The sequence below is a fragment of the Heterocephalus glaber genome, unplaced genomic scaffold, assembly GCF_053883595.1.
Source record: "Heterocephalus glaber isolate CG9 unplaced genomic scaffold, H.glaber_assembly_v1.0 deba00001498, whole genome shotgun sequence".
NCBI classification, from domain to species: Eukaryota; Metazoa; Chordata; class Mammalia; order Rodentia; family Bathyergidae; genus Heterocephalus; species Heterocephalus glaber.
This window is the reverse complement of record NW_028258321.1, coordinates 5,230,837-5,244,038: the sequence shown is the minus strand read 5'-3', so window position 1 is coordinate 5,244,038 and position 13,202 is coordinate 5,230,837. Positions and strand designations below refer to the sequence as shown.

Sequence of the window (13,202 nt, the reverse complement as noted above, 5' to 3'; positions counted from 1 at the left end):
GACACTTAATAGCTTCCTATTTGCAAATAAACAGAAATAAAATTCCAGATTCCAGCTATCTGAAATTAAGTACAGCAATCTTTCCTGCCACATAAAACACAAAAGGGTAATGACTGAAATGGACTGCATCACAGCTATGCTTAAATCCTTGAGTTTATAATAAAGTAAAAATAAAAACAACTAAAATTAATTGGCCATCCAGCCTGGGCTACTTAGTGAGTTCAGGGCCAGCCTGAACTACAAAGGGAGACCCTGACTGAAAAAAAAAATTAATTGGCCATGACTGGAGTTAGCCGGTGAGTTAACTCATTATTTTGACTTTGGAACATAAGAATCAAGCATTTAGCCTGTCTTTCCTATATGAACTGTACCAATGAGTAACCAAACAGACAAAAGAAAGTTTCTCCACCTTATAGAACTATTCCAACTAATTAAGACATGGAAAGATAGCACCAGCTTCAACTCCTAGAATATCAATGCACTTCCAACAGGAGCCTGAGCAGCTGCTAATGTTAGAAGCCCTCTGCCCCTCCAGATGGCGGGAGACACGACACGTCGCATATTTCTGCTCCCCTAATGCAAGCCTGTCTCATCAATACAATAAATTGCAAGAAAAAAAAACGGGGTCTGGGGATTTAGCTCAGTGGTTCCACCGCCTGCCTCAAAAGCTCAAGGTCCTGAGTTCGATCTCCTGTACCAAAAAAAAAAAGAAAACAGAACTTTGTTCAGATCCTGACAAAGTGTTTTTTAAAAAATCATACTATAGCAGGGGGTGGTGGCGCACACCTGTAATCCCAGCACTGGGGAGGCAGAGGCAGGAGGATCGCTGTGAGTTCAAGGCTAGCTTGGGCTACATACTGAGTTCAAGGCCAGCCTGAACTACAAAGCAAGACCCTGTCTCCAAAAACCAAAAAACAAACAAACAAACTATGATTGAGACAAATACTTGAACACTGACCAGATTTTGAGATAGGGTCTCACTATATTGCTCATGCTGGTCTTGAACTCCCAGCACAACCAATGCTCCCGCCTCAGCCTCCAAACAAATAGGACAAGTGTATAGGGTTGTGCCTAGCTCTAGATATTTGATAAGAAGTGGTCAGTTCACTCCTCACCTTCAACTTTTTTTTTTTTTGGTACCGGGGATCAAACTCGGGACCTTGCGCTTTCAAGGCAAGCGCCAGAACCACTGAGCTAAATCCCTGGCCCTACCTTCAACTTTTTGAAAGGCACAGACTTACAACAAAGTTGTAAGAATAGTTTATATTAACATTCCAATATTCTTCACTTAGTTTACCAACTTCTGATATATGACTACTAGATTTGCTTTATGTCTTCCTAGGTGACTGTGCATTCTTTCTTGGACCATTTGAGAGTTATCTGCAGACACCAAAATATTTTGCCCTAAACATGTTGGCAGTTATCTTCTGAGAACAAGAGATGGCCCTCCTGTAACTGCAACGCAGTTATCAGAAAACTTATGCAAGTATTCAGGAAATCTGACATTAATGCAGTCCAACTGTCTAAACAAGTCCATATTTAAATTTTTGTTCTAATACCCTATTTAGTTGGTTGGTTGATGAGTTGGTTTATTGAAACTATGTAGTTCAGATTTACAGCGATTCTCCTGCCTCAGCCTCCCAAGTGGGAGTTCTAGGATTACAGGTGTGCACCATCATGCCCACCTAAACATCCTTTTTTTTGGTCTTTGGGTTTTTTTTTCCTGAGACAGGGTTTTGCCATGCAGTCCAGGCTGGCCTCAACCTCTCAGTGATCCTCCTGTCTCAGCCTTCCAAGGGCTGGGATTATAGGCATGTGCCACCATACCTGGCCAGATATATTTTAATATTCTCAAAATGTTTATAGCAAATTATAAATAATTCTTCTGTTCAAAGTGTCTACTAAATTTGGTTTAGTTATTTTTTTAAAATAGCTTAAAAATGTAGTTCATATGCCATTACATTTACCCTTTAAGTGTACACTTTGATGGATTTTGGTATATTTACAAAGTTGCACAGCCATCATCCCTAATTTCAGAACATCTTCATAATCCCAAAAGAAATTCATCTAAATTAACAGTTGCTCTCCATTTCATCTCCCCCATCGGACTCTGGCAACCTCTTACTCTGCTTTCTGTATCTACAGTCCCCTGTTCTAGACATCTGACCTAAATGGAAGATGACAACAGACGCACCTTTGTGCCTGGCTTTTCACCCGGCACCATGTTTCCAGGACTCATCTATGTTGTAGCAGGTGTCAGAGCACTATTCCTTTTACCACCAAATAATTTTCCTTTGCATGGATAGACCACACTTTGTTTCTCCATTCATCAGTTATGGATGTTTACACTGTTTCCAATTTAGGACTATTTTCTCAAAAGAAAAATCTTTACAGGTTACTTTTCAAACCAAACCAAAATAAAGTTCATATATTACAATTAAGTTATATGTCCCTTGGGCTATTTTAATCAGCAGGTTTCATCTGTAGATTCCTTTTTTTATCTTTCTCTTAAACTGGGTGTGTGGAAGCACACACCTGTAATCCCAGCATCAAGAAGCTGAGGCACACAAACTCACAGGTGGAACTGAGGCTAACCTCCACAAGCTTGAAGCCAGCCCAAGCTACAGTGAGTTCAAAGCCAGCCTACACTACATAGTGAGACCTTGTCTCAGAACCAATAACAATAACAGGAACCTTTGTTGTATAGTTTCCACCATCTAGATTTAGCCCACTATGTTCCTTCCATGTCATTTATTGTGTTCCTTTGTCCCTGTGTTTCCCGGAAATTAGCAATTAAATGCAGACGCATTATCCCCTTCATGTTTGTTTTGGCAAAATCAACTCATAGGTGGTATTTTTATCATGTTTCGATGTGCAAGGACCAGAACTGTATAAATATTCTAAGTATACATGTGCCTTTATGGAGCAATGGAGTACTGTTTCATTGGTTTTCCAGCTCTTTCTGCAGGAGGGTTAGAACTGCTGGCGTGTCTGGATGCCACGGGTCTCTGCACAGATGCCTCAGGGAACACTAAGAAACACAATGCTGTGCTCATACCACACAGAACCCTTATGCCACTTTCCTACCTTGTTCTGAACTGCATCACTGATACAAAAGCTTCTGAAATGAATGATTTCCTAAAGTGAATTACCATTAGTTTGACATTTTACAACTATGCAGAGGTTCAAAGTTACCAAAGAGCATAAGGACTGAATGCTACATTCCCTCAGGCACACTGACCTCTACAAGACACATATACTGCATATCCAGAAAAGCGCTTGCCTTTTCCTATACTTTCATTCACATCTCTAATCTAGTGCATTCACAAAACAAAACAGGATACCCAAAAGGAATAACCCACCTGAATTTTAGCAAAGACTTTTACAAAATCATTGAAAATCTAAAACAAATCAGTTACCTGTTCCTTATATATTTACAGTCCTAAGTAACTATAAGGCATGCTTTACCCTTTTGAAGAAGTTTCCAGGGCCGGGGATGTAGCTCAGTGGTGTCACGCCTGCCTGACAAGTGCAAGGTCCTGAGTCTGATCCCTGGTATGAAGGGGTGGGGGTGGGGTCCCCCCTTTCCTTTTCTTTCTTTCAGTTTCTTTTGTTTTCTGAGAAGGGTCTCACTGTATATTCCAGGCTGGCCTTGAAGTTGCAGCTCAGCCTCCCAAGTGCGGGGATTGCACCATGCCCAGGAGTTTCCTTTTCCTGAATGACTCGTACTGCATCAGCAACACTATACAACAGCATCTGGGACTTTGGAGTCCTTGAGACAACTGAGCTTTGGGCCGGGGATTTAGCTCAGTGGTTCTGTCACCTGCCTCGCAAGCGCAAGGTCCTGAGTTCGATCCCCAGTATCAAAAAATTTTAAAAAATCAGAGAAAAGACAACTGAGTTTCAGCGTGTTACAAATGTGTTCACACCTCTAAAATCAGTAAACCTCTAGCAAGGTGGCGCAGGTTAACTTGAACCAAAAAAGTCACATATAAATAAAATTTTAAGCTCACATTTAAATGTCAACTATGCGGGAAAAAAAAAAAGCTTTGAAAGTTTTTAATCACCAAATTAACACAGCATTTGATTTTACAGTTTTAAAAATTATTCACTTATTTTTCCTTAAGCTACTGTTCTGAATAACAAATCCCTACTTAATAATTCCTCTTCTCAGAAACCTATTATGACAGATCATTGCTGAAGGTGCTTCATATTTAAATAATTTATTTGTGAAATGTTTTTTACTATAATTGAAGACAACCTCCATTTTATTGTAAGTCAGACTCAAATTTGCATTATGCTATAGGGTCCTCTTATGAAATGAATAAAAAATAAAAGTAAAATACCTTAAAATGTCCTGTGCCTTCATTAGCACTGAAAAATGAGAGCAAAATTAATCAACATTTAACACTTTATATGTTTAATCATAATACAATAACAAATGAATATAAATACTTGAGAAACATCTATTTATTTTTATTTTAAAACATGATCACCTAAATCTTTATAAACTAATGTAATTGTCATTTCTGCCACCTAGTGGTAATAGAAGGCAGTTTTATCCAGTATGTTATTCCAGTACATACTTACTTCACAAGTTAAAAGTATATTCTTTTTTCCTTATGGAAAAACATGCCAAAAATTTTATTTTACTCCCTGAGTGCTGGGACTATAGGCATGCACTACCACACAACTTTTTTTCTTTTTTTGAGAAGAGGTCTTGGTGTATTGTCCAGCTAGCCTCAAACTCATGATCCTCCTGCCTCAGCCTCCCCAGAACTGGGGTATGCACAGCATACCCAGCTTATATTTCCTAGAAGAAGTCTTCTATTGTTTCTGTTGTTTTACTTGCAGCATACCAACCTGGGCATGAGTTTACTCACATTTGTCTTTCACCTAGAAGCCCAACGAGATTTACTGAATAGATCAATTAGTCTAATATCATGGGGGAGACAGGGGACACTAACAGTTGTTGAACATCTATTATGTTCTAAAAGGCCTTCATATGTGTAGGACAATTAGAGCTAGTAAATCATCAAGCCTTATCAAGCTTGGGTTTAAACTGAGCTATACCTAGTACTGAAGTGCATGTGTTCCACTGCTGCTGCTTCTTTTTTTGATACTGTCTCACTATGTTGCCCAGGCAGCCTCAAATTTGCAATCTTTCACCTCAGCTTCCCAAGTAGTTGGGATGAGAGATGTGTGCCACCAGGCACAGCTCCGTGTTCTTTCTTCCCTGTTGTGTTATGAATAAGAGGCAAGATTACAATTACATCAGCTTCAGGTTTTGTGGGGTTTTTTTTTTTTGGTACCAGGGATCCAACTCGGGACCTTGTGCTTTCGAGGCAGGCGGTGGAACCACTGAACTAAATCCCCGGCCCCAGGTTTTGTGTTTTGTCTTTGTTTTTTGTTTGGTTTTTTTTTGGTGGGGGGAATCCAACCTTGTGCCTTGCTCATGCTAGGCAAGAGCTTTATGACTGAGCTACATCCCTAGCTCTTTTTTTGAGACAAAGTCTTGCTATGTAGTTCAGGCTAACCTCAAACTCACTATGTAGCCCGGAATGGCCTCAAACTCATGGTGATCCTCCTGCCTCAGTCTCCCGAGTGTTGGGATTACAGGTATACACCACCACACCTGGCTTCTCCAGCTCTTTTTAATTTTATTTTGAGATAGTTTCCTGAGTATTCAGGATTATAGGCATGTACCACCAAACATACCTGGCCAGAATTAGTTAATTAATTTACTTATTTAAGAGAAAGCTTCTTAATTGACAAGTCAGTCCATTCTACTTGTGGGCAGCTTTGTTAGAAAATGCTTGCACAAGATCAAACACATTTCTTCCTGTAATTCATACCTGCTGGTCCTTGTTTTGCCCATTGGTACTCCTGTGAATTAGACCAATCTTATGTGATAATCTTCTATAAATATTTGAAACTAACTAGAGGGATTTATCATTGCTTTCTCTTTTTCAAACTAGGTAGTGGTATTTCTTCCACTGTCAAATATGACATATTTTTTTTGGCTGGGGATTTAGCTCAGTGGTTTCGCTGCCTGCTGCGCAAGCGCAAGGACCCGACTTCTATCCCCAATACCAAAAAAAAAAAAATGACATATTTTCAAGCTTATTATTCTGATTATATGTTGGTTTACTAATCTCTGTTAAAAGGCTACTTAGAGGGGCCAGGGATTTAGCTCAGTGGTTTTGTTGCCTGCTGCGCAAGCACAAAGACCTGAGTTCGATCGCAGGTACGGGGGTGGGGGGGTGGTTAAAATGCTACTTAGAAACAAAACAAAAAATAAATAAAATGGTGCTTAGAGATGATCACAATACTCCAGATGGACTCACAAGGCTTAGAGGGTGTGACATTACCTCTCCTGTTTACCAAACACTAACCTGCAGCCAACTACTACACTATAGAGCATACAACTACATCAAGTTTCTGTCACATTACACTTCGGGTTCCCATTTGGACATATTACAGCACCATGGACCATTCAACTTTTATTATGGAATGACACTGCATTATGTCAATATGCATGTATTGATAATAGTTTAGACATGTAAGAACATGCTGAATGTTGATTTACAATAATCCTGTGAGTTGCTACTAGAATCTCCAACTTCAGAATACAGAATTGCTGAGCTTAGTGGCACTTGCCTCCAATCCCAGTGTTCCCAGAGGCTGAGGGAGGGGGAATCACAAATTTGAGCCCAGTCTGGACAATTTAGTGACTTAGTGATACCCCGTCTCAAAAACAAATAAATAAAATGGCTTAGGGATGTAGCTCAGTGCAAAGGTCCTGGGTTCAATCCCCAGTACAAAGGGAAAAGGAGGAGAAAGACAGACACAGAGAGACACACAGAATAACAGAACTGATAATCAGATCAGAAAAGTTATATCCCAAAAGTCACATATCTCGAATTAGACTCCTTAAAAATTTACTAGTGTGGTGGGGCACACCTGTAATCCCAGCACTCTTGGAGCTGAGGCAGGAGGACTGCAAGTTCAAGGCCAGATTGGGCAACTCAATGAGACTCTGACTCAAAAACACAAACGAGGGCCAGGGATCTAGCTCAGTGGTTCTGCTACCTCAAAAGTGCAAGGACCTGAGTTCAATCCCCGGCACCAAAAAACAAACAAAACCAAAAAGAACACAAACCAAAACAAAAGCAAACTAAGCTCTTTCTACATGCTACAGTGTCTTATTGTTTCTTGGCCTTTGTATATGCTATACTGTACTACATTAGATTCTTTTCCCCCCAGTATTGGGGGTTTAATCCAGGATTTTTTCACTGAGCTACATCTCCAGCCCTTTTTTGACTTTGCATTTTGAGACAGAGTCTCCCTAAATTGTTAACCTGCCCAGGCTGGGGTTGAACTTGTGACCTCCTGCCTCAGCCTCCCAGAATGCTGGAATCACAGGTATGTGCCGCTGGTTTAGATTATTTGTTTTTATAATCTACTTTACACTTAGAAACCAAAGAACAAAAAAGGGTAAGACATTGTCATAAGTCACGTATACTCAATTTAGGGGGGAAATCAAGTTTTATATTCTACCAATTGAAAAATTACTGTGCACAGACTGAACCTACCTCAGTAGTTTTCCTCTTCCAATTCAAACAGGGTTACCAGTTAGATTAAATTTGCCCTTGTATTTGCATTAAACTAAAATTCACCTGCCATTTCTCCTGTCATGAAAAACCTTCCTATAGGTTACCCCAGTAGTATGACTTTTGTGGTATACATTTTTTTTTTTTTTTTTGCAAAACCAAGGATCAAACTGAAGACCTTGCACTTGCCAGGCAGGCACTGTGCCACCTCCCCAGCCCTGCGGTATCCTTTTTTTTATTTGTTTTGGTTTTTTTGGTACCAGGGATCAAACTCAGGACCTTGCACTTGTGAAGCAGGCACAGTACCACTGAGCTAAATCCCTGGCCCTATACTTTTTAAATTTTATTTTATTTTATTTTATTTTAGTTTTTGGTACCGGAGATTGAACTCAGGTCCTTGTGCTTGCGCAGCAGGCGACAAAACCACTGAGCTAAATCCCCGGCCCTCTATACTTTTTTAAAAAAGGTACCCAAAACTGATTTCAACCAGGTGTGGTGGTACACATCTGTAATCCTACCACTCAGGAGGCTGAGGCAGGAGGTTTGTGAATTCAAGGCCAGCATGGGCTACAAAGCAAAACCCTGTCTCAAAAACAAAATAAAACAAAACAACAACAAAAATTCCAAGTTCCTCCTGTGCACTAGAGAAAAATACTAATTTCCTCAAAAATAACTTTCTTTTCCCTGTAGTACTGGGGTTGACCCAGGGCATTCTACCACTGAGCTAGATCTACACTTTTTTTTTTTTTGAAACAGGGTTTTGCTAGGTTGCCCAGGGCCTCAAACTTGCAATCCTCCAGACTCAAGTATCTTCCCTTCCAAAATTGTTTTTGGTTCAAAATAATTTTTTTTTTGTTTTGGTGGTCTGAGACAAGGTCTCATTATGTAGTTCAGGGTGGCCTTGAACTTGCAGTGATCCTCCTCCCTCACCCTCTCAAGAGCTGGGATTACAGGCATGCACCACCACACCTGGCTTCAATTTTCAATTTTTTTTTTTTAGTACTGGGGATCGAACTCCGGTCCTTGCGCTTGCACAGCACGCAGTGAAACCACTGAGCTAAATCCCCGGCCAATTTTCAATTTTTAATGAACTCTTCTTATTAAAATTTAAGTCAGCCAGGTGCTACAGTACATGCCTGGCACACCTATAACCCCAGCTACTCAGGAGAAAGGCAAGAGGATAACAAGTTTGAGGCCAGCCTGGAAAACATGGCAAGATCCTGTCTTAAAAATAAAAATCATATATATTCCATAATTAATTTTTTTGTTGTTTTTTTTTGGTACTGAGGATTGAACTCAGGACCTCGTGCTTGCAAGGCATGTGCAGTGCCACTGAGCTACATCCCCGGCCCTCCATAACTAATTTTTTTTTTTTTTTTTGGTATCAGGGATGGAACTCAGGACCTTGTGCTTTCGAGGCAGACACCGGGACCACTGAGCTAAATCCCTGGCCCTCCATAACTAATTTTTAAAAGGACGTCACAAAATACTTGATTTTTTTTTGTTTTTGGTACTGGGGATCAAACTTGGGTCCTTGCGCTTGGGCAGCAGTTGGCGAAACCACTGAGCTAAATCCCTGGCCCACAAAATACTTGATTTTAACTGAGTTCAAGATGATTTTAGAATTGTTTGGACTTAAAAAATTCTTTATGGCCAGGTATGGTGGTGTACAGAATGCTGTGAGTTGGAGGCCAGCCAGGGCTACACAGTAAGCTCTAGACTAGCCTCAACTACATAGAAAAAACTTTACATTAAGTTTAAAAAGTAGATTTTTTAGGGTACTCACCCAATGAATTCCAGTAATAAAGACATATCTAGTTCAGGTGGAATACGAAACACTGATTCTAGGACTTTCTTAGTTCTTCCTTTGTTTGAAGGGGCTGTCTGTGGCACAGCTATTTTATAGCAAACAAAAAAGTTGATTTAGGATAAAAATTTCATAGATTGAGTTCTTTGAGAAAATAATTACACAGATTTTACATGTTAACAAAAAGTTCCCTTTCATTAATAACAGCAGCTCATCTGTCAAAGGCAGTGACATGAGTGACAAGTTCAGGGACCACTCACAATGCAAGGCAGACATGTGCGGCCAGTGTATTAGGGCCACAGAGAGCTTGTCAGAACAGCAATAATACTTGTAGACAACGGTTTCTATTATACGCCAGGGCTTATGCTCAGCACTCTACATACATCATCTCATTTAATTCTTTTAAAATTTTATTTTATTTTACTTTTTATTTTATTTTTTTGAGACAGGGTCTCAACTAGGAAGTTTAAACTGGCCTTGAACTTGTACAACCCTCTTGCCTTGGCCTCCCAAGTGCTGGGATTACAGGCATGTACCTATCACCACTCCCAGTGCTCATTTAATTCTTTTTTGTTTGTTTTTGGTACCTGGGATGGAATTCAGGACTTTGAGCTTGCTAGGGGGGCAGCAGCACCACCAAGCTAAATTCCTGGCCCTCATTTAATTCTTATACTCCTAAAATATATGTACTACCGCTACTTTTAAAAAAACTAATAAACTTGGGCCGGGGATTTAGCTCAGTGGTTCTGCTGCCTGCCTCGCAAGCATAAGGTCCCAAGTTCAATTCCCGGTACCAAAAGAAAAACAAAAACAAAAAAAACTAATAAACTGAGGCTTAGCAGATTAAATATCTTGCCTAGGATTACCAGGTAGGGGAAGAATCAAAATGTAAACCCAAATCTATCTGACTTGAAAATTGTGACACTACTAGCATCATAAAAAATAATGTTTGAGCAGTTACTATGTGTCAGGCACTGTTTTAAGTACTTGTACTACTCAAAGTATTTTTTTAATGAAGTGCCATTATTATCGCTATTTTAAAGATGAGGAAACAGACATTGAAGTAATTTGCTAAAGTCATCTAGTAAAGTGGCAGAACTAGAAACAAACTCAGAAAATTCAGCTCTAGACCTTATACCCCTTAATTCTTACAGAAAATCAAATTAGGTTACACCACAGCATAACCTTCAAAATATTTTTCTCTTTGCTCATATAACTAGCTATTGCCAAAAAGAACTTCAAAGGACAAGAACTTTATTAAGTTAGTGTTGTTTAATCTATAAACACATTATGGTATACACCCAAACTTACCAGGTTTAGGTACTTCTAGACCTCTTTCTTTATAGAAATCATGCATTTGCTTTTTCTCTCCTAAAAAATGATAAAACAGACTAAATTACACTTAAAATGTAACTAGCTGTGTCAGAGACGCTGGGATTCACAACTACATAATAAAAGAAACTTACTTTCCTCTAGATTGATCACTAATTTGTACACTATGTCTTGCAACTGTCGGTCCAACCTAATAAAAGGAAGGGATGGAAAATACCTCAGAATTCAGAAAAATGCATTTTGGTACAGAGTTAACATGGTCTCCCGCTGGGAGAGGGCATCTCCTTTCTCAGAGCTGAGTTGCTTTGAGCTCCTGTTACTCACAGCCATGTCATACAAATTCTCTTTTTTTGGTACCGGGGATTGAACTCAGGACCTTGCGCTTCCAAAGCAGGTGGTGGAACCACTGAGCTAAATCCCCGGCCCTTCAGGTATTATTTATAAAAGAACTTCTGAGGCCCAGGGATGTAGCTTGGCAGTGTAGCACCCGCCTGGCAAAGCAAGGCCCTGAGTTTGATTCCTGGTAAAAAAAAGTATAAATAAAAGTAAAGAACTTCTGAATATATAATAAAAATTACAAGCCTAAACAAGTTAATGAATTTGTGTGATAGGATTAAAATCCCCAAGAAAAGAGGCCTCTGTTTATTTTTCTTTATTTTTAAATCCCCAGCAGATATCACAGTGCTTAGTACATAGTAAGTGCTCTACATGCATTTCCTAAAGGAATATGTAGTTCTCTTCTAATTTTGAAGGAGACCAAGAATTTATTCCTAAATACACAACATCAAGCTTTCCGAAAAACCATACTTAAAATGATTGTTACTTTGTATTCTTTTTACCTTATGTTATAAAGAGGTTGTGTCTGATGTACTACTATGTTGCATTTTGGACATCTGTTGCTATAGTAAAAATGTCTTACAATGCAGCTTTTACAAACTGTTGAAAAAGAAAATGTTTAACATTAGAATGCTTTAAAGATATTTCAAAAATTGGACATTTTATTCAGAAATATGAACCATATACTTACAGGTATGAAGGCATTCTGTAATGGTAGTTGCATCTATTAGGTAACCCTTGCAAATGGAACACAGGATGTATGGGGTCAGCTCGGTGAGATTAATCAGGCGCTGCAAATGCAATAGAAGTAGTTTTAAAATACAAACCTTTGCCTTCTCAAATTCTTAAATCAGCTGGACGCAATGGCCCTTGCCTGCAGTCCCAGCTACTTCAGAGACTGAGGCAGGATTGCTTCAGCTGAAGAGTTGCAGATCAGCTTGGGCAATACAGCACACCGTTTCAGAACAAAACCAAAACCATAAACAAACAACCAAACCATAACCGCAAGACTGCATTACAATGTGTATATCTTGGTTACAACATGGAAACACACCTCCCACCTTTCAAAACGCGGCTGAAAGTTACAATGATGCAAATGTAAAGCACTGTTTCAAAAGGAGTGGGTTCTCTTGGCTATACTGTATACTGACAACCAGGGGTATCTTTCTTACAAAGTGGGCAAACTTTCCATCTATTAGCTAACAAGTGAGCTACTGCGTCTGAGATCACCCTCTCCAATGAGAGAATGAGGAGGCGGGGACGCTTTCTCCCCCTCACCGTCCCGCAGAAAGTGACGATTTCCCCTCCGACAGTGGCCTCTGGGAGAGCAGGGGCTCCGTGCCGAGGCGCCTCGGCCTCGGCACTACTCCCGGGAGGGGCGAGAGCTCGGGAGCCTCCGAAGGCGGCCTCGGGACGGAGGGCCGGGACGAAGCCCGGTGGCCGCGCGGGCCGCGCCGTTTCGCAGGGCCGTACCTCCTCGTCCTCGTCCTCGTCCTCCGAGTCCGGCCGGCCCCCCTCCAGCCTCAGCGAGAAATGGCTCATTTCTTCCTCCTCCTCTTCCTCCTCCTCCTCGAGCTCCTCATCCTCCAGCTCCTCGTCGTCCTCCTCGAAGCGACCTTTCAAGCGGCCCAGGCAGCGCTCGGGCAGCAGCTCGGGGGGGCGGGCGCCGGAGCAGCCGGGTGCTCCCGCCTCAGGCTGAGGGGCCGGGCCGTCCTCACCCGCGGCGGGCGCCCGGACGAGGGCAGGAGGGGAGGCCGGCGGCGGGGGCGACGGGGCGGCGGCGCCCTCGGCCTCGTTGGCGTCCGCGTGGCCGACCGGCCCCAAATTGACCCCCTCCATGCCGGGGCGGCACCGGGCGCGGCCAGGCGACTGGAGAGCGCGGGAGTTCCGCCAGCCCCGTCACCGCCAGTGCGCAGGCGCAGAGCCCCGCAGGGGCCGCTGGGAAATATGGTTCACCTAGGCCAAGGTGCAGCTGAGGGGGCGTGGCTGGTCGGCCACACCTTAAAGGAACATCACCCTCTGAGAGATTTGAGGCTCTTCACCAACTTTCAAAAGTGACTAAGTCGCTACTGTTTCAGGCAACAATATTCTTTTTGCAACAGCTTGCTCATAGA

The 13,202-nt window shown here is 41.4% G+C and overlaps 1 protein-coding gene across 7 annotated transcripts in view; it reads right to left on the bottom strand.

The window, feature by feature from the left end:
* The window catches only part of Pcgf6 (polycomb group ring finger 6), a 37,809-nt gene extending 24,815 nt beyond the window's left edge, over positions 1-12,994 (bottom strand). For all 7 annotated transcript variants that reach the window (XM_021245568.2, XM_021245569.2, XM_021245572.2 and 4 more), the window contains exons 1-7: positions 12,562-12,994; positions 11,780-11,879; positions 11,592-11,688; positions 10,887-10,942; positions 10,732-10,791; positions 9,400-9,508; positions 4,347-4,374 (exon numbers count right to left, since the gene is read on the bottom strand). In XM_021245568.2, coding sequence (XP_021101227.1) covers positions 4,347-4,374; positions 9,400-9,508; positions 10,732-10,791; positions 10,887-10,942; positions 11,592-11,688; positions 11,780-11,879; positions 12,562-12,927 — 816 coding nt within the window. In that variant the 5' untranslated portion in view covers positions 12,928-12,994. The remainder of the gene's footprint in view (positions 1-4,346; positions 4,375-9,399; positions 9,509-10,731; positions 10,792-10,886; positions 10,943-11,591; positions 11,689-11,779; positions 11,880-12,561) is intronic.
* Between the last annotated feature and the right edge of the window lie 208 nt (positions 12,995-13,202).